General features: G+C 40.0%; 1 protein-coding gene across 3 annotated transcripts; it reads right to left on the bottom strand.

Annotated features, from left to right (window-relative positions):
* Positions 1–1,216: 1,216 nt before the first annotated feature.
* Positions 1,217–20,967, bottom strand: PRDX4 (peroxiredoxin 4). 3 transcript variants are annotated; one of them, NM_001193811.2, is made up of 8 exons: positions 20,614–20,967; positions 16,783–16,900; positions 13,061–13,177; positions 8,886–9,008; positions 5,967–6,097; positions 4,789–4,823; positions 1,272–1,377; positions 1,217–1,226 (listed from the first exon to the last, which is right to left on the bottom strand). In NM_001193811.2, the coding sequence occupies exons 1-7, from the start codon at positions 20,852–20,854 to the stop codon at positions 1,327–1,329; spliced, it is 816 nt and encodes a 271-aa protein (NP_001180740.1). In that variant the 5' UTR covers positions 20,855–20,967; the 3' UTR covers positions 1,217–1,226; positions 1,272–1,326. The 3 variants fall into 3 exon arrangements, with proteins under 3 accessions (NP_001180740.1, XP_014982569.1, XP_077843689.1); XM_015127083.3 differs by lacking the exon at positions 1,217–1,226 and having other exon boundaries at positions 1,265–1,377; positions 20,614–20,938; XM_077987563.1 differs by lacking the exons at positions 1,217–1,226; positions 1,272–1,377 and adding an exon at positions 1,549–1,657 and having other exon boundaries at positions 20,614–20,938.
* Positions 20,968–21,467: the final 500 nt, after the last annotated feature.

The raw sequence follows: 21,467 nt of genomic DNA, 5'->3' as shown, positions 1-21,467 counted from the left end.
AAAAAGGTTATAAACGGCAGCTGGATTCCCATGTATCTACAAATCACCCGCCATTTGTGACAGAACTCTATTTCAGCCAGAAGCCCAGTAATTCCCCCACCACTTCTAGTGATGGCCTTTCCCCGGGAGAAGGGCTTTTTGTATTAAGAGAGGGGATGGCTGGGCACAGGGGCTCATGCATCTTCCCACACTTTGGGAGGCCGAGGCAGGTGGATTGCTTAGGCTCAGGAGTTCAAGACCAGCCTGGGCCACATGGTGAAACCCCGTCTCTACAAAAAACATAAAAATTAGCCGGGCATGGTGGTGCATACCTATAGTCCCAGCTGCTTGGGGGGCTGAGGTGGGAGGATTGCCTGAGCCCAGGAGGTTGAGGCTGCAGTAAGCTGTGACCATATCTATGTACTCCAGCCTGGGTGACAGAGTGACACACTGTCTCAGAAACAAAACAAAACAAAGAGATTAGCAGATTAGCATGGAAGACAGATAGCAAGAAGTTAATTTTCCTGGGTACCTGGTCTCTTAACTATGTGGCATGTCTACAGATAATGACAATAAAGTAATTGCCATATTGGGGTGCCAAATGGGGTGATGAAGTAGCACTGGAGTTCAGGTTTGTATATGGTCATTTGTTAAGAGTTAGTTATATGTATTTAAGGATTCAAATTTTGCTAAACTAAATATAAATATCTAACTTGTTATTTATAAATTTGGTACAAGCTGAAGATGTAAATTTAGAGATGGGGGCGGGGGCAAAAGGCTTTATGTTATTACAGAGCAGTGGGCCATGGGGCCAGCTATTCCTATTACTGTGGAAGGTGAGTGTGCTCACAACGTGTTCTTTACCGCTACCCTCAAAGCTATGGAGAGGTGAGCCACAGTAGAGTGTTAAGAGCTCAGAAACTAGAATTAGCCTGTCTGGGTGCAAGGTCGGATTTTTGCCTTTGCTAGCTAGCTATGTGACTGTGGGTAAGTAATTTACCTGCACTTCAGTTTCCTCATCTCTAAAATAAAGAACTCAATGAGTTGCTGTGAGGATTAAATAATGCCCCTAACCTGCTTAACACAATGCCTGGCACATGGCATATACTCCATAAATATCATTATTGCTGTTACTCAGTTTGATTCAATCTCCCATTTCTTCCTTTGGAAAGACAGAAAATAACTGCTTGTCTTTTGACATCAGTGTCTAACGCTAACGCTAAATATCTTTGGACTCTGACGTGGATCTTTATATTCTCCAAGAAATTACTACTGCAACACAATGTGGTAACGAAACCGTGAACTTTATTGAGAACTTTCAAGCATCATAACTTGAAGAAGTATTTCTCAATTCAGTTTATCGAAATACTTCAGCTTTCCAGCTGGATCTGGGATTATCTGTTAAAACACAAAAAAAGGAAATTATTCATTTTAAATAAACATAATGAGTAGTCTGACATTAGTTGCCCATGCCTTGAGTAAAAATTATTTTTGTATATCAGATTGTATATTTAGAAAAAAATGAGATTTGTCCTACCTACTAATTTCGGCTATTCCAAAAGACAAATATTTTTATGTATTTTTTGTGAATAAATTAACATCTGTACTCAAGCACCCCAAAACTTACTTACAGCTCTTCTCTTGGCCACCAGGCTTTCATGGCATCTTCAGGTTTGATCTAATTAAGTCAAACACATTTAGAGAGCATGGCTACAGATGTTAATGTACTTTAAAAATCATCTGCTGCTAAAATGATGTTATGCCACAATTATCTGAAAAGGAGGCAGGTGTTCACTATGGGCTTACTAAAGTCCAGAATACAACTTTTAAATCTCAAGCTGCAAAGTAAAAAAACAAAACAAAACAAAACAAAAAAAAACCAAAAAAAAAAACACCCAAACTCAAATACATCAAGCACTACTGTCAATAGTTAATGAATACTGTTGTGTTCCCTCCAAGAGCATCACAGCCTTAGAAACCTGTTAGACTTAAAAAAAATTTCCAGGCCGGGCGCGGTGGCTCACGCCTGTAATCCCAGCACTTTGGGAGGCCGAGGCGGGTGGATCACGAGGTCAGGAGATCGAGACCATCCTGGCTAACACGGTGAAAGCCCGTCTCTACTAAAAATACAAAAAATTAGCCGGGTGTGGTGGTGGGCGCCTGTAGTCCCAGCTACTCGAGAGGCTGAGGCAGGAGAATGGCGTGAACCTGGGAGGCGGAGCTTGCAGTGAGCCGAGATCCTGCCACTGCACTCCGGCCTGGGCGACAGAGCAAGACTCCGCCTCAAAAAAAAAAAAAAAAAAAAAAAATTTCCAATATATTTTGACCTCACATTAACTATGTTACTTGCTAGTTATAGGTAAAGTACATCTATCTTTATATATATAAAAATAACTTATTGTAACTTTTGTAATTGACTGACTGAATCAATTTCTGATGGGTTTGCACAACAGGTTTGCCTTTGAGGTCAAAGTTAATGTTACAATAGCAAACTTACTCATCTCTATGTTGCTCTGATGGATCTCAAAGGGGATTTGAAATTATACATTAAAGGTACTTTGAACACTAGGTACCTTAAAAGTATAAATCAGTCAGGTTAGTTTACATTTGTTGATTATGAGGCTTATAGAAAGAAATACAAATCAGAAGCTGCTGGCTTAAGCAGCAGCTTAAGGAGCCTTAAAAAGCATTTCAGACACATCTTCAAGGTAGGGGGCACTTCCCCTTGGAGGTGCAGCAAAACCATCTGTGACTGATGAATAACATCTCCAATCACAGGCATGTGCTAGGTGTCCAAGTTCCCAGAGATCGGTGAGAGCTCCCAAGAAGTACAATTTAACTCTGAAAGGTATTACAGGATGAGTACCGGACATTTCAGAAAACATGTTGACTATTTAAATGATTAACTTTTGGGGGCCACAAATCTCTGAGAATCTGATGAAAACTATGGATTCTCCCTCCAGAAGAATGCATACGTGTTATCACATACTGTGGTGGTCATTCTTTTTAATTTTATTTTTGATCGACAAATAATAATTGTATATATTTATGTGTTTGGATATTCTTTCAACAGACTTGCTATATGGAAACTATTCAAAGTATTATGATAGGCAGTATTTATTAGTGAACAACACAGCCGAAGTCCCTGCCCTTGGAGTTACATCCTAATTCTAATTTTAGGTTGCGGTAATAAATGCTTTTACAAATAGGTTGGTTGGGCCAGGTGTGGTGCCTCATGCCTGTAATCCCAGCACTTTGGGAGGCTGAGGTGGGTGGATCACTTGAGGTCAGGAGTTTGAGACCAGCCTGGCCAACATGGTGAAACCCTGTCTCTACTAAAAATACAAAAATTAGCCAGGTGTGGTAGTGCACGCCTGTAATCCCAGTTCCTTGGGAGGCTGAGGCTGGAGAGTCGCTTGAACCTGGGAGGTGGAGGTTGCAGTGAGCCAAGATCAGGCCACTGCACTCCAGCCTGGGTGACAGAGTGAGACTCCGTCTCAAAAAAAAAAAAAAAAAAAAAAAAAAGTTGGTTGGAGGATGTGTAGGGTGGGGATAAAGTGGTGAGGAAAGACTTCTAAGATGATATTTGAGCAAAAATGTGAGCAAAGAGAGGGAACTAGTCATGCAAATGGAGTACAGAAAGAATGGCAAGGGCAAAGGCCCTGAGCCAAGAATCAGCTTACCAAGTTCAAGGACCAGAAACGGGCACACCTGAGGTTAGAGCGCAAATTTCTACCAGTGGTTATCTATGGCTAATGGTACTTCTCTTTGGTTTGCTAAGGAAGGAAGTCTTAGGAGTCTATATTTTTCTATTACCCAAAGATAATGATTTCCTCCTCTAATGCTCTAGTATCTCCCAATTTCCTAACTGCAGCTTGTGTAAAACTCTTGATTTTTAGAAGATAAACATATTCTTCCTAAAAAGGTTCAAGCAAGTTTCTAAATTGTATTTTGGCAGGAGAGTACTTCAGGGATTGTCTATAAATTATACAGCCTCCTGGCTGGGAGCAGCGGCTCATGCCTGTAATCCCAGCACTTTGGGAGGCTGAGGAGGGTGGATCACTTGAGGCCAGGAGTTTGAGGCCATCCTGGACAACATGGAGAAACCCTGTCTTTACCAAAAAATACAAAAATTAGCTGGGTGTGGTGGTGCAGGCTTGTAGTCCCAGCTACTTGGGGGGCTGAGGAATGAGAATTGCATGAACCCTGGAGGCAGAGGTTGCACTGAGTCCAGATCATGCCACTGCCCTCCAGTCTGGGCGACAGAGCAACACTTGTCTCAAAAAAAAAAAAAAAAAAAAAAAAAATTTTTTTACAGCCTCCTAAATGAAAGAATATATGTGTTTCAATCTCTTCTTTCTTCATGACAAGGAGAGAATCATTATCTTCAGTATTAATTGAGCTAGATTTTCTCAAAACTTCTTACTATGCATAGAAAGGTTTTGTTTGTGACTGTTTTCTTTGTCCAGAATACAGGAAGAAATTTGATACATGACCTATAAGACTTCTGAATTATTCTACCAAGTCTCCCCTCTGCCCTTTTTTTTTGGAATGGTGTATTTATCTGTATACTTGGCTTTAAAGTTCACAGCATCACGCCCCATATTCTGCTTTCTCCAGTTTCAGCTACTCTTCCTACAGGCCAAAGAATGTCTGTACTCTGATTTCTGCTTAGCAATGTTTACTTCATTTACAAAATCAAGACAGTTCTAGTAACAAGGAAAGATTATTCTAAGGTTAGCATGTTTTTTTTTTTTTTTTTTTTGACTCTAACCATCAGCTCAACATAAAAAATATATATATACTTACAGTTTCACTACCAGGTTTCCAGCCAGCAGGGCAGACTAAAAGAAACAAAAAGAGGCAGAAGACATTTTAAAAACAGAATTCAGTTACCTCCAGCAACTGACTTTTTCTGTTTCTACATGAGACTGAAGTTAACAGAATATACTAATAAGAACATTTCCAGACCACCGAGCACATGACTTCTATTAGCCTCCTGTTCACACCAAGGAATTTTAGTCATGGAGCTTATCAGCAGGCAGCTAATCTATTTTCATTTTTAGCAATTGTGTTTAGTTACATTAAAAATATAAGAAATCGAGTTGATTGCCCCTCTAATACAGTTGGAAAGTTTGGGAATCTGGTGAGCTGGAAGGCCTAGGCATGGCAAAAATTCCTCCAAATTTACATAAACTTCCAGTTAGCTTGTTTGCCATGTTTCCTGCAGTACTTTGTACTGATGACATGATTCACTATTTGTCAAAAGAGACTTTAGAATGCATCCTGACTCAGTGACTCAGTGACATTTTTAAAAGGAATATATGTGTTCTATTTTAGCAAAATGATGAACTTGTAGATTACAAATGTGATACTGAATAAGCCCAGAGATTACATTATTATACTTCATCTTAGCTGAAAGGCAGAAAAGTGATCAAGGATTATTTAAAGGCTAAATTCAATAATACAAACAGGCAAATGAAAACTACATCACTAAATACTGCCAGATTGACACATTCTAAGCTTGCAGAAACATAATTTTAAAAATTGCAGTAGCAGAAACTTTTCTCTTTGAGTTTTATCAAAAAGGACTATGCAAATAGTGAATATTTTTGCATCTTATTTAGTAAGCAGAATACATTAGTTTTATACACACACACACACACATATATACACATATATATTTGATTTTTAGTAGAGGTGAGGTTTCACTGGGTTGCCCAGGCTGGTCTCGAATTCCTGAGCTCAAGCAATCTTCCCACCTTGGCCTCCCAAAATGCTGGGATTTCAGGCATAAGCCACCATGCCTGGCCTGATATTTTGTTAAAGCACTTTAAATTATAATTTGGTCTGTTAAAAAGATCTGCTAATAATTTGTAAATAATCAGAAAACTGTGGAAATATCCAAATTACTTTTATGATAAGAAACCAAACGAATTATGTTATCTTTCAAACTAAAAAATCAAAAGGTTAGAAAGGAAAGGTACCTTCTCCATGTTTGTCAGTGTACTGGAATGCTTGAACCAAACGTAGTGTCTCATCCACTGATCTACCCACAGGAAGATCATTCAGAGTAATTTGTCTTAGGATTCCTTTGTCATCAATAATGAAGAGACCTCTGTAAGAGAAGAATGGTAGAGGTGAGGCCATTTCTTCTATGTATTTTGAATTCCTACACCATCCACGCAGAAGGATGCTATATAGAACAAACACCACACTACCTGCCTACTCCAATGGTACACACACACACACACACACACACACACACACACACACACACGTGTGCGCATATCTCTCCCTCAATCTAATGTATAATTTGGAATTATCACTGTAAAACTGCAGCTTTAAAAATTTGTTTTTGGCTAAGAAGTGTACCATAGTATTTACAGTTGTTGAAGATAATCTGGCTTTTAAAAACTATACACATATGTGCATGTATTATTTTGAAAATAAAAAATAATTTTTAAATTTGTTCTCAAACGGGATCTCACTCTGTTGCCCAGGCTGAAGTGCAGTGGCATGACCTCGGCTCATTGCAGCCTCAACCTCTTGGGCTCAAGTGATCCTCTTGCCACAGCCTCCTGAGTAGCTGGGACTACAGGTGTGTGCCACCACACCCGGCTAATTTTTGTATTTTTTGTAGAAACAGGGTTTCATCATATTGCCCAGGCTAGTCTCAAACTGCTGGACTCAAGCAATCTACCTGCCTTGGCTTCCCAAAGTGCTGGGATTACAGGCGTGAGCCACCATGCCTGGCCTTAAAAAAAAATTTTAAAAAGAAACTAATGGCTCAAATCAAATAATATAGCTAACATTAGATAATTTTACTTGGTTAATGTTCAAATGATTCTACATTTTAAAACTGCCTCAGTCTTTTTTGGGGCATATTTACTCTTGGAAATTAACTTAGTAACAGACTTTATGAAAGCAGAAAACATTAAAGACTTAGCAAGTACAAAAGAGGGGAAATTGCTGGTAGCAATACATGATACAATACAATGAACCTTGAGAACACTATGCATGAAAAGAGGCTAGTCATAAAAGCACATATTGTAGGATTCCATTTATATGAAATGCCCAGAATAGGCAACTATAGTGACATAAAGTAGATTTGTGGTTGCCTAAAGCCAGGGGAAGTGGGTTAGGGGAAACAGGGAGTGATTGCTAATGGGTATGGGGTTTTTTGGAGTATGAAAACATTCTAAAATTGTGGTGATGGTTGCACAACTCTGTAAATACACAAAAACCACTGAAATGTATTCTTTATTTTTAATTTTTTTAGAGACAGGGTCTCACTCTTGTTACCCAGGCTAGAGTGCAGTGGTGTGATCATAGATCATTACAACCTTGAACTCCCAGGCTCTAGCGATCCTCTTATCTCAGCCTCTTGAGTAGGGGGACTGCAGGAATGTGACACCACAACAGGCTAATTTAACAAAAAAAAATTATTTATTTTTTTTGTAGAAGACAAGGGTCTGGTTATGTTGCCCAGGCTAGTCTCAAACTCCTGGGCTCAAGGGATCCTCCCACCTCGGTCTCCCAAAGTGCTGGGGTTACAGGCATGTACCACCATGCCCAGCTGAATTGTATTCTTTAAATGGGTATTGTATTATATGTGAACTATATTCCAAAAAAGTTGTTATAAAAAACACAGGATTATAAAATACTGACACTTTCACATAAAACATATAAGAAAAACTATTGGCAATACAAAGCAAATCAGCAATACAACCAAATTACAACACGCTAAAATTGCCCCCTTTTCAAATAATTCTATTAATGTTTGTTAGCTCAAGTAACCCAGTGAGAGTATCTGGGTAAAATATTTCCTTAATTTTTCCTACTCCAAAGACACAGGTTTGCTAAGTAGTATGACACTTGTATTTAGAAAAAAACACTACTGGAGTCAGTTTGGTAAAAAGGAAAAAGAAATGGACAAGGAGTTGGGGGACCTGGATTTAAGTCTGGGCTCTGCAATTAAATAATTATATAACTTTGGCTAAGATCACGCAACTCTATGAATCTGTCTCTTTTATTTGTAAGATGACAGAGTTGGTGAAAGATCTCTAAATAACCTTCCAGCTCTAAAAGTCTATGATGCTAACATAGTTTAATCAGGGCTAATATAAAGTAACATAGTTTAAGTTTAGTAGTTTATTTTAAAGACTAATAGAACAAAGTAATATTTCTTTCTGTTTTTTTTTTTTTTTGAGACAGAGTCTTGCTCTGTCACCTGGGCTGGAGTGCAGTGGTGCGACCTCGGCTCACTGCAACCTCTGCCTCCTGGGTTCAAGCGATTCTCCTGCCTCAGCCTCCCGAGTAGCTGGGACTACAGGCATGTGCCACTACACCCAGCTAATTTTTGCATTTTTTAGTAGAGATGGGGTTTTACCATGTTGGTTGGCCAGGAAGGTCTCGATATCTTGACCTCATGATCTGCCCGCCTTGGTCTCTCAAAGTGCTGGGATTACAGGCGTGAGCCACCATGCCCGGCCAATTATTTATTATTATTATTTTTGTCACTTTGTCGCCCAGGCCGGAGTGCAGTGGCATGATCTGGGCTTACTGAAACCTCCGCCTCCCAGGTTCAAGCAATTCTCCCACCTCAACCTGCCGAGTAGCTGGGACTATAGGCACACGCCACCATGCCCGGGTAATTTTTGTATTTTTTGGTAGAGACAGGGTTTCACCATGTTGGCCAGGCTGGTCTCAAACTCCTGACCTCAAGTAATCTGCCCACCATGGCCTCCCAAAGTGCCAGGATTACAGGCCTGAGCTACCGTGCCTGGTCTCAAAATAATATTTCTTGATCAAAATTTGTTCTTCTGTTTCATAAATAACATCTATTTCAAGGAGGATTATAAACATGCTTGGATTTGTCATAATGTAAAACCACTGAAAGGTACCTAAGAGTGTGGCCTGAGTCCTCTAGGTATACACCATAGTCCTTTGAGATCTGATGGGTCAAATCTGAAAGAAGTGGAATCCTTATTGGCCCAAGTCCTCCTTGTCTTCGAGGGGTATTAATCCTGTAACAAACAGAATGCTTACCTCTCAGAGCTAAGTAAACAGCATATATTAAAACAGCACTCTTTCTCTATACATGCACATGCACACACATGAACAAAATACACACATTCTTTCACTAACAAAACAGGCTAATATACTTTCTGTTTTGCTTTTCCCATTTAATATATTCATATCCTTTAAACATTAAAAAAAATATATACACAACACATATTTATGTTTTTGAGACGGGGTCTTGCTCTGTCTCCCAGGCTGCAGGGCAGTGATGTGCTCATAGCTCAGTGTAGCCTAGAACTTCCAGGCTCAAGCGATCCTCCTGGCTCAGCCTCCTGAGAAGCTGGGACTACAGGTATGCACCATCTCACTGGGGTAATGTTTTAAACACTTTTTTTGTAGAGATGGGGTGTAGCTTTGTTACCCAGGCTGTTCTCAAATTCCTGGCTTCAAGCAATCCTCCTGCTTCAGCCTCCCAAAGTGCTGGGATTATAGCCATGAGCCACTGTGCTCAGCCTACAACACATTTTTGTTTTTTCTGAGATGGAGTCTTGCTCTGTCGCCCAGGCTGGAATGCAGTGGCATCATCTCGGCTCACTGCAACCTCTGCCTCCCAGGTTCAAGCGATTCTTCTGCCTCAGCCTCCCAAGTAGCTGGGATTACAGGCGTGTGCCACCACATTGGCTGATTTTTGTATTTTTAGTGGAGATGGGGTTTCACCATATTGACCAGGCTGGTCTTGAACTTCTGACCTCAGATGATCCACCCGGCTTAGCCTCCCAAAGTGCTGGGATTACAGGCATGAGCCACTGTGCCCGGCCTATAACACATTTTTAATGTATGGATACACAGATATTCCTTGACTTATGATGGGGTTGTGTCTTTTTTTTTGAGACGGAGTCTTGCTCTGTTGCCCAGGCTGGAGTGCAAAGGCACGATCTTGGCTTATTACAACCTCCGTCTCCCAGGTTCAAGCGATGCTCCTGCCTCAGCCTTGCGAGTAGCTGGGATTACAGCTACTCGCCACCACGCCCAACAAATTTTTGTATTTTTAATAGAGACGGGGTTTCACCATGTTGGCCAGGCTGGTCTTGAACTCTTGACCTCAGGTGATCTGTCTGCCTCAGCCTCCCAAAGTACTGGGATTACAGGCCACTGTGCCCAGCAGGGGTTATGTCTTGATAAACACATCATAAGTTAAAAATATCATTAGCTAAAAATGTATTTACTATCCCATAAACCCACTGTAAAGTTGAAAAATTATATGTCGAACCATCATAAGTCAGGACCATCTTTACTATATTTTACTAATCTCCATGATGGAGATTTAAACCATTTACCTTTTTTTGCTTTATAAACACTGCTGAAAACATCCTTGTATTCTTACTTTTATACACTTGTCTAATTGATTTCTGAAAGTGAAACTGATAGATCAAAAGACATGTAGTATCATAAGCATGATCTCAGTAGTGTGATCATAAGACAAAGCCTTGAAGAGATAGACAGGATACAAATGGATGACATTTTAACATTCTGAGAGACAAAGAAATGCAAAGTCCACTTGAAACAGTGAAGGAAGTTAGTTATAATATCAGATGCATCAGTCTTCAGTACAGGTTGTGTATCCCTTATCAGAAGTGCTTGGGACCAGAAGTGTTTTGGATTAAGATTTTTTCTGATTTTGGTATATCTGCATACTTACTGGTTGAACATCCCTAATCTGAACTCTGAAATGCTTCACTGAGCATTTCCTTTGAGCATCATGTCAGCACTCAAAAAATTCTGAATTTTGGAACACTGTGGATTTCAGATTAGGGATGCTCAATGGGTATTCTGTAACTTGAAGCCAGGAGACATGGGCTGATGCTGTAACAGGAGGGTACTGACACAGCAGACAGAAAACAAAACGACATTGCTCCAGGTATCTGGAGCCCAGTTCTGACACCCAAGTAGAAATCTCTGGTTGATGTGAAACCTATCCAGCTGAGAATGTATCCCCAAATTTCCTTGGGAAAGCAATCCCAAATTATTTGGGATGACATAACTTTTTCCTTAGTGGATATGCATTTTAATCCTCGGAAGATTTAGAATTACTACAGAAGTGATGAAGCACAGCCCAGGCAATATGGCAAGACTCCATCTCTACAAAAATAAAAATTAAAATAGGCATGGTGGTGCAACCTTGCAGTCCCAATCATTTGGGGAGGTAGAAGGACTGTTGGAGCCCATGAGTTCAAGGCTGCAGGGAGCTATGACTGATTGTGCCACTGCACTCCAGCCTGGGCAACACAGTAAGACCCTGTCTTTCTTTTTTTTAAAGGAAATGATAAAGCAAATTAAGCCTATATTTTAATTTTTTTTTTTTTTTTGAGACAGGATCTCACTCTGTTGTCCAGGCTGGAGTGCAATGGTATGATCTTGGCTCACTACAGCCTCGACCACCTAGGCTCAAGTGATCCTTCCATCTCAGGCTCCCGAGTAGCTGGGACCACAGGCACACGCCACCAGACCTGGCTAATTTTTTAAATTTTTTGTATAGATAGGGTCTCACTATGTTGCCCAGGCTGGTCTTGAACTCCTGGGTTGAAGTGGTTCTCCTGCTTTGACCTCCCAAAGTGCTGGGATTATAGGTGTGAGCCACCATGCCAGGCTATTTTAATATTTTTATATTATATTAAGAAATAATCAGTACATATTTATATATTAAGTTATTTATAATGTTTAAGATAATTTGGCACATTAGAACTACGTAAGTATTTGGGAAGGTTTGTCTAAAAATTGAGATACTTAAGGAATTCAAATATATTAAACATATAACTGCATTTAAAAATACTTATGGGAATTAATTTCTTAGGGAAATGTAATTAATTAAATTGTAGCTCCCCAAGCAATGAAAATTTGTTATACACACACACAGATTATAAATGAAAAAAAAGCTCGTGTTTTAAATTTGTAACTTTAATAAATTGAATATTATGTTTTAAAACCAAAATAATTCTGAATCTTTTGTTTGTTTTGTTTTTGAGATGGTGTTTCACTCTTGTTGCCCAGGCTGGAGTGCAATGGTGCAACCTCAGCTCACTGCAACCTCCACCTCCTGGGTTCAAGTGATTCTCCTGCCTCAGCCTCCTGGGTATCTGGGATTACAGGCACCTGCTACCATGCCTGGCTAATTGTGTATTTTTAGTAGACATGGGGGTTTCTCCATGTTGGTCAGGCTGGTCTCGAACTCCCCACCTCAGGTGATCCGCCTGCCTCGGCCTCCCAAAGTGCTGGGATTACAGGCGTGAGCCACTGTGCCTGGCCTAATTCTGAATGGTCTTTATTGTGCACAAAGTTTTCTGCACAAGACTGTGGACACTATTAAAAACTCGTATTAACATGTAAATTTCCAATTTTGAGACATGTTGCCCAACGGCTCTCCAGAAATGCTAAGTAGCTGTGTGTGAGTGCCATTTCTTCAATTTTTGTCCATAGTGGATAAATTTTTTCAATCTTTTTAAATCTTGGCCAAACAGACAGGGAAAATTGGCATCTCTTGTCATTTTATTTTGCAATTCTTTACAATGAATTTAGGTAGAACATCTTTTTATGATTAATGAATTTAAAAAAATTTTTTTAAATTAATTTAAAAAAATTATTGTTTCTTGAAAATTGTAAAAGCTGAGTTTGACTATACAACTGTAACAGAGAAATGGCATATTTTAAAGATTTTTTTTTCCTTCAGATTATGGTAACCCTATTTATCATAATAAAGTAATCATATAATTCAGTGGTTTTCGTTATAGAAATCACATCTACTGCATTTAACTTTTCCCCTAATTTTGAAATGTCCTATAAAATCCTTAAGCATTTTTACTATTGCAGCTGATTATATTACTCTTCTCTCTTTTTTTAACCCGGAAAATGTATAGAGGCATGTATTACTCTTAGATAAATCTATTCCTGAATTGCTTGATAAATGACTATATTCTTATTGTATCATATCAAGATTTATCTGCCCATGCTTTAAGAGTAAATCCATTCTTTTTTTCTACAAATGTAAGTGTAAGATACTGACCAGGCCAAATGGGTAAACTGTGAATCAACAGAGCATGCTACCACTTCAGTATTTATAGATCTGAATTCTTCAAGTCTATCACCAAAAGCGATAATTTCAGTTGGACACACAAATGTGCTGAAAGGTAAAACAAACAAACAAAAAAAATCAGTATTCTCCAAATAAGCATATACCTAAACTTTCAAATGACAATTTTTACAAATACCTTTAATAATAAAAAAGCACATTAAGAATAATTTTATATTTGAACCTTTTCAAAACTGTCATTTGATCAAATATTTAATAAAGAAACATATTACAGAGTTCTCAACTACATCTCAATAAACTTTCTTATTACAACTTAATAGATCAGTAGTCAACCAGTGTTCCCTTCTCCCTTATAGCAATAGCCACACCCCATTTTATTACTTTTATTTAATAATACCTTTTATTTATATAGTACTTTACAGCTTTCAAAGGATCTATAAACATTTTACATCATTTCACTATTTTTTTTTTTTTTTTTTTGAGACGGAGTCTCGCTCAATCGCCCAGGCTGGAGTGCAGCGGCGCAATCTCGGCTCACTGCAAGCTCTGCCTCCCAGGTTCACACCATTCTCCTGCCTCAGCCTCCCAAGTAGCTGGGACTACAGGCGCCTGCCGCCACGCCCGGCTAATTTTTTGCATTTTTAGTAGAGACGGGGTTTCACCGTGTTAGCCAGGATGGTCTCGATCTCCTGACCTCGTGATCTGCCCGCCTCGGCCTCCCAAAGTGCTGGGATTACAGGCGTGAGCCACCGCACCCGGCCACTATTTTTTTTTATATTCCTATACCAACCCTATGAACTAGATGCATCTATCTGTATTTTGGAGAGGAGGCAATGTTTTCCAGTACCCCCACCCCTCCTTTCTTGATAAGGTCCTCTTCCACCTTGTCTACCAGTCCTGTGCAGCCAGGGATTTTACACCTTAATATCCTCATGTTGTCAGAAGGCCATGTTTAGAAAATATTACTAGGGTGGCATTTTTTCAAACCATGGTAGGGACTCCTTAAATCAACTGAGTTCTAAACAACATTTTAAAAAAGTGAAATCGGATAAAAAATAGGAGACTATATCATATATAGTAAGGGTAAATTATGAAACATATGTTTGTATATACAAATACATATATATGTTTGTCTTCAACAGTGATATTCAAAATATTTAACAATCTTAACTCAAAGCTGGCTTTTATTCTGGAGGTTTCTGAAAGGGACCAGGCAGGACTAACTACTTGGGGAGGGAAGGGAAGTGGCTATTTACCACATGACATGAGGGTTTTTCAGCATTTTAAGGAGCATGGCTGTGCTGGTGCATCCAGACGGAATGTTGCTGTATATATATGTGCCTGTGTACTGGCTGGCAATGAAAAATGTATTTCCTACTGTGAGACATGGTCAAGAAAGTTTGAAAAACAGACTTCGGGAACAAGTTTCTATCAGAGACCAATACAGGATTTTAACATGTTTCAGCTGTTCAGGTACAGCACTGTCATGTCCAAGTAGACAGTTCTAATCTAGGATGATGTCCCTGGAAACCTGGGCTATAAAATGTATTTTAAATATTTTCTAAGGGGTAGGAATGGTCAGCCTCAGCTTTCCTTTTTTTTTTTTTTTTGTGGTAGGGTCTCACTCTGTCGCCCAGGCTGGAGTACAGTGGTGTGATCTCAGCTCACTGCAACCTCTGCCTCCCGGGTTCAAGCAATTCTCCTGCCTCAGCCTGCTGAGTAACTGGGACTACAAGCACCCATCACCACGCCCGGGTAATTTTTTTTGTATTTTCAGTAGAGACGGGGTTTCACCATGTTGGCCAGACTGGTCTAGAACTACTGACCTCAGGTGATCTGCCCATCTCGGCCTCCCAAAGTGCTGGGATTACAGGCGTGAACCACTGCGCCCAGCCTTTGCCTTTCTTCTTATTTCAAGGAATGCTACCTAGAGATACATTTGACCAACTTCTTAATGAAGACAGAAAAAGTTTTGGCAGGAAACTGAAGGGTTACGTTTGTAACTTTCCTCCTTGTAGACTGTGGCAAATGCCCCAGAATTCTTCCTTCTCTAACCAGGCACAGTCCAGCATTACATGAAAACAGGAAGAAGCTATCTTAGCTCCTTGTCCCAGAAGACCACTGCTAACAACATGCTCCAATTAACTATCTCTTACCCATTATGGAGTTATGAATAACAATGGAGAAACACAACATATTTTTCTGCTACATTAGACTAATTTCCAAATTCAGGGTGTTGTATATATTTAACATATATGTTAACTTTCTGGTTTTATAAACATGAATTTAGAAGGCCTGTCATTTTTTATGTTTACTGAAATTTCTATATCTGGTTTCTATTAGAAATTAAGCTATACTTAAAAAAATCAAGTCACAGTATGAGTTGATTAGAAAGAAGCAAGTTCTTACTAATTTAAAAGATTATATATTATGCAGACTCATAACTTTAGTCTCAATGTAATAATTTTCATGAGAATTCTTCCTATTTGGCTTAGAGCGGGGGTTGGCAAACGGGTCAACAGCCCAAATCCAGTAGAAAAAATTTGTTAATCCCTGGCCTAGAAACAACCTATAGAAGTGAGCTTAAGTATACCCTCCCTGCAAGTTTAAATATGATCTATGTGGTTCTAGATTAGTCCTAATGGAAAAAGGCACAGTGGCAAAGATACTTTTTTTAACCAAAAAGTAAGTTCCAAGAGAATAAAAGATAAAAATTGACATAACTCTTTTTGGTCTCTTTTCACTTTCATGAGTTTTGAAAAACACTCAAAATAGTGTTTTGCAAAATAAAATTAAATCCTCAATGTGAATAAAGCTGTAGGAGTATTTACTTTTAGTCAACTTTCTGACCATATACAAAAATGCTCACTGTCACAGAGTTAAAGAAAGACGAGAAACCCCACAATAAGCATAACATATACACAGGTGTTATTCCTTATTCCTTAAGCAGTATATAGTATTTTCAGCGAAGTGTTCAAATCCCAGAAAAGCAACAGATGCAGCAAAGAATAAAAATGGAAAAACCACAGTTACATGGTATCACTAGAGAAAATGGCTTAATTTTCTTTTTCTTTTTTTTTTTTGAGACGGAGTCTCACTCTGTCGCCAGGCTGGAGTGCAGTGGTGCAATCTCGGCTTACTGAAACCTCTGCCTCCAGGGTTCAAGTGATTCTCCTGCCTCAGCCTCCCGGGTAGCTGGGACTACAGGTGCGTACCACCACACCCAGCTAATTTTTGTGTTTTTAGTAGAGATGGGGTTTCACCATGTTGGCCAGGATGGTCTTGATCTCTTGACCTTGTGATCCGCCAGCCTTGGCCTCCCAAAGTGCTGGGATTATAGAATTATTTTTCTAATTAAGAGGGATACATTAAAAAGAATTATGGCATAAGTCTTGCTATTAAAGCTTTCTAAAATATTATCAGTCCATTTTCTTGCCTTAGTAGGTATAGCTTAATGAATATATTGTAGCTTTCCTCTAATTATTCCATTACAGCATAATCATGTAGACATAACTATTGAGGTCGATGTGTTATGACTCTGAAATATATGGTAGATGTTACCATTTTAAATACATTTCTTTACTTCAGCTTGCCTTTTTAAAAACCAAGAGCTGAACAAAATTTGTTTGATATTCCTAAAAAACAACTGATAAAGACTGAGATTTTACTAGCTGCTATTTACATGTATTACTTACAAATCAAGTGGGTAGAAGAAAAAAACCAAGTATTTCCCACGATAATCAGTTAACTTCAGCTCCTTAAATTCTCCATCGATCACAGCTGTTCCTTCCCAGTAGGGCGCTGGCTTGGAAACTAAGAAAGAAAAATACATGATGTTCTGTAACACTTAGAAAGTTGGTGGAATGGTAGAAGGACATCTTTAGAAAATCACTAAAAATCAGGGCTACCTTTAGATCTCTTTGGCAGTCTGGTGAAGCTTACAGACTTCTTAAAAGAGTGTTATTGAATGCAAAAAGGAAAATACATAGAATTACAAAAGAAACCAATTGTATTTAAATGCAATTATCAAAATATTTTTTTAAATGGTGATATCATAATACACGTGCTCTGTAACACTTCAAAACTGCAAGATCTAGTCGTGATCTGACAACTTAACTACCTAAGATAACGATGAGTGAAGATGGTGTTTCAGGATACCTGCAATAACCATAATGTAGCAAGAAAATAACTGTGGTTCTATTGGTGCAAGGTACAAGTACTGCTGAAGCTAGTGTAGTTTGTTGCTGACATTCATAATAGAAGGAAACACTAACTTTCAGATGGGGGTTAGTGAAAATAAATACTTTTTTCCCCTATTCATGCCCACAGACCCCTTAAATTCCACCCTGCACTAAACCCTCCTGGATACTTCACTATAGCCCTGCTTCAAGTTGTCAACTTCCTACATTTCAAATAATTAGATTCTCCTTTCTCTAATGGCAGTCTTCCAGATGTACTAATTTAGTTTGTCCAGCTTCTAACCTACACATGGAGGACCTGCTGCAGATAAGGCTATACAAAATGAGGAGGGAATGTACAAATATGTCAGGCCAGAAGTGTAAAATCCCAAACCATGGGATCATTTTCCTAGAGGGCTTTGAAAGAAGACTCCCTTGAACAGGTTTCAAGTGACCCAATGGTTCAGTTGAACAGTTCATGCCGCTGTCTTGTAAGGGCATACAGTAATTTTAGCCAACACACTTAGATAATAATGCACTTCATGCTCTGTTAACACATTCAGATAGCACTTATACTTTCAGACCCTTTATAAACACTGAGGGCAATACTTGCTTCCAAGTTGGCTAAGGTTCCTAGAAAGTAAGGCTTATACTTTTCTGTAACAGCCACCATTTATGGTCACTCTGAAATAGAGACAAACAACATGAATTTCTCTTAAAAATTAATATATAACATATGATTACTTATCTTGAGCCAGCATCCTACCTCATATATATAATCCTGATCTGATTAGGTAAAGGCCAGGAGGGAGAAATAGACAGAAGGGTATTCAATTATATATACTTTAAATAAATTACTTAAAATGCTACTTAAGTGAAAGGTTATAATAATTTTCATGATCTATTACAATGATGTGCCCTAATGATTTTAGCATACTGGGAAAACCATATTTGAAAAATAAATTTTGTTCTGAAAATTGATTTTGGAAATATTTGGTTAAGAATGGTAGTTACTTTGCTAAGATCTATAAATGGAATTCCCAAAGCAATCCCTTGCATTTATCAAAAAAAAAAACACATTGTCTTGAATATAAATTTCATAATTAACATAAAGATTCTGGTAAATGCAGAGAAGTACAAAGAATATTTAAACCCTCTCTCTCCGTAACTCCCATCAACTTAACTACTGTTAACATTCTAATGTCTGTTTTTCCAGTCCTATTTTTAAAAATTTTATTTATTTATTTTTTTGAGACAGAGTCTCAGTCTGTTGCCCAGGCTGGAGTGCAGTGGTGTGATCTGGGCTCACTGCAACTTCTGCCTCCCGGGTTCAAGGGATTCTCTTTCCTTAGCCTGCCCAGTAGCTGGGATTACAGGTATGCGCCATCACACCCGGCTAATCTGTGTATTTTTAGTAGAGATGGGGGTTTCACCATGTTGGCCAGTCTGGTCTCGAACTCCTGACCTCAGGTGATCAGCCAGCCTCGGCCTCCTAAAGTGCTGAAATTATAGACATGAGCCACCACGCCTTGGCCTTTCCATGCTTTTTTAAACACAAATTTGCCACGTTGCATCCCCGCCTTTTTTCCCTCCTTAAAGGAAACAGTAAATTAATTATGAACAGTTTTTGATATTACTAAAAATTATTTGAAAATATGGCCTTAATGGCTCCATAATAGTCTTTACTAACAAAAGTCTTTGTATCTTTAATTCTAGATAAGCCTACATGTGACAGAGAAATGTAGTAAACAACTAAAATGTTAAGTTTTGCTGGTAAAGGGAAAGCTTTGAAGTAGATTCGTTTCCTATGGAAAATATATGTAATGCAAGTAAACACTTAACTGGCTGACATACTTAAAATACTTTCCCAGGCAAGTAAAACCAGTGGGGCTTGGAAACACTGTGATTTTAAAATTTAAGACTGGTTTTCTTAAAAATCCCAAAGTAGGCCGGGCACGGTGGCTCACGCCTATAATCCCAGCACTTTGGGAGGCCGAGGCAGGCGGATCATAAGGTCAGGAGTTCCAGACCAGCCTGGCCAATATAGTGAAACCCTGTCTATACTAAAAATACAAAAATTAGCCAGGTGTGGTGGCGAATGCCTGTAGTCCCAGCTACTCGGGAGGCTGAGGCAGAAGAATCGCTTGAACCAGGGTGGCGGAGGTTGCAGTGAGCCAAGATTGCCCCACCGCACTCCAGCCTGGGTGACTGAGCGTGACTTTGTCTAAAAAAAAAAAAAAAAAAAAAAAAAGTCCCAAAGTAGTTAACTTTCAGTAAGTAAGAACTGTAAATGTTTAAGAGGACAAAACAGTTTTTCTCATTTATCACTCCCAACCCATCCTAAGTCATAACAACATTCCATTTAACTCTAGGGATTCAGAATTGTGAAGCATTACTTTTTTCACTGAATATTGGCATGGAACATGCTGTAACTGAACCATAAAAGCCAACTGCACACCACAGAATGTCAAATGATCTGTAGGAAAAGCAGGTTACTGAATAGCAAGCAAGAGACAGCCTTTATCTATAGCCACTGTTCACTTTTGGTTAATTTTAACATCCAGATGTAGCAGGCCACAACTTTCACAGTATCTACTTCGTCTGACGTGTCATTCCTGAAAGTGGCCATTAGCTTTGTACACTGGACAGAAATGCAAATAATCAAAAACCAAATTGGCAGGACACAAATTTGCCACGAGGTTTATCATCAACCCAAATGCATACCTCTAACCTCCTTTCCCCTCATTTCCCTCAAAAGTACACTCTGTAATAGGTTCTTCATGTCTGAGAAACTTAAGGAATATCCATTAACTACATAGGCTTTGGGGAAGGTGGCTTTTACTAATAATCTTTGTAAGATGCAAACAAAAAGGAGGAAAGAAAAACGAAATGTTTGACCTCCTGAGCACTGTGTTTAGCAACTGTGTTTAGCAACTTTTCTGTTTAATCAAACTTTTTGTGATTCAACCTATCAATGTCTTCCTTCGCTGAAACAGTACCTGAAAAAGACGGGATGTGCTGCGGGCACTTTGAGATGTTTCAGGAACTGTTTCAGTTTGCCCAACATCCTCGATGCAAACTCGGGACTAGGGCCACCCACTTTCCCTCAGCTGCGGCTTTTGGGGTAACCACTACCTCTTCTAAAATCTGATCAGTGGAAACCATACCTTTCTTCACAGCTAGAACTCCCCTTTATTCCCTTCCCCGCCCTCCTAGGAGAGAACCAGGCCCGCCCAGGGCCCGGAGGCAGCGTAGGCGGTGCCGCCCAAGCCCAGACTCCGGGGGTGTAACCGGGGTACACGTGTCTCCGGAGTCTCCCCTCCCACCCTCTGGCGGGACGCCACCTACTCTTGGCTTTGCTTAGGTGCAGGGAGTGGTCGGCGACCGATACCCGGGATGCCTCTCCCGGGTACACTTGTCCACCCGCGTAGAAGTGGCACTCCTCTTCGCGGGTGCGGGGCCTGTCCTCTGTCTCCCAGCCCCGCACAGCTCCAGCCGGCAGCAGGAACAGCAGTAGCGGCAGCAGAAGCAGCCTTCGGTGCCGGCCTTGGGCCGGAGTTGTCGCGGCTAGCAGCGGCAGCGCCTCCATGACCACGCGAGCGCAGAAACACGTCCCTTGGCGCGAGCGCGGCTTCTCCCGCCGCCAGGCAGCTACAACCGCGTGCACGACGCCAGCGCGAGCCGGGGCGCGGCCTCGCGAGACCTGCTCCGCCCCCTCCCTCCCCCCTCCGCCCTGCTCACCGCCCCGCCACGTGGGCGCCGGCCCCGCCTCCCCTCTCCCAAGCCTGCATTTGCGCCTGCGTCCCGCGGCGGACCAGGATCTGGAGCGTAGTCCAACTCTGCAAAGGCTGCGACAAGGTCTCCTGACCTTCGCGCTGTTTTAGACATCCTTCCACGCCCATCTCTTCCACAAAGCCTCACCACTGCACACAAGCCCCCACAAGCGGAATCTAGCCTATATGCTTGTGAATGGCTTGCATTTTATACTTCTAATAAGCTCTTTAAGAGTCACTTAACATTTTAAAAAATTATGTTTGACAAATCGTAATTGTATACATTCGTGGGATGCAATGTGATATTTTGAAATATGTATCCAATGTGGGATGATTACATCACATTAATTAACTTATCCATCGCCTTGTTTACCTATGACTTTTATGGTGAGACATTTCAAATTTACTCTTATGCATTTTGAAATACAC

Source organism: Macaca mulatta, chromosome X, assembly GCF_049350105.2.
Source record: "Macaca mulatta isolate MMU2019108-1 chromosome X, T2T-MMU8v2.0, whole genome shotgun sequence".
In the NCBI taxonomy this organism is placed as follows: Eukaryota; Metazoa; Chordata; class Mammalia; order Primates; family Cercopithecidae; genus Macaca; species Macaca mulatta.
This window is presented reverse-complemented; position numbering and strand designations above follow the sequence as displayed.

Coding starts and splice junctions, on each gene's coding strand:
- PRDX4 (NM_001193811.2), bottom strand. CDS start 20,854: ATGGAGGCGCTGCCGCTGCTAGCCGCGACAACTCCGGCCCAAGGCCGG. Junction 6,098..8,885: donor GACTCAGGCCACACTCTTAG/GTACCTTTCAGT, acceptor CTTCTCTTACAG/AGGTCTCTTCATTATTGATG. Junction 4,824..5,966: donor CACTGACAAACATGGAGAAG/GTACCTTTCCTT, acceptor TGTTTCTTTTAG/TCTGCCCTGCTGGCTGGAAA.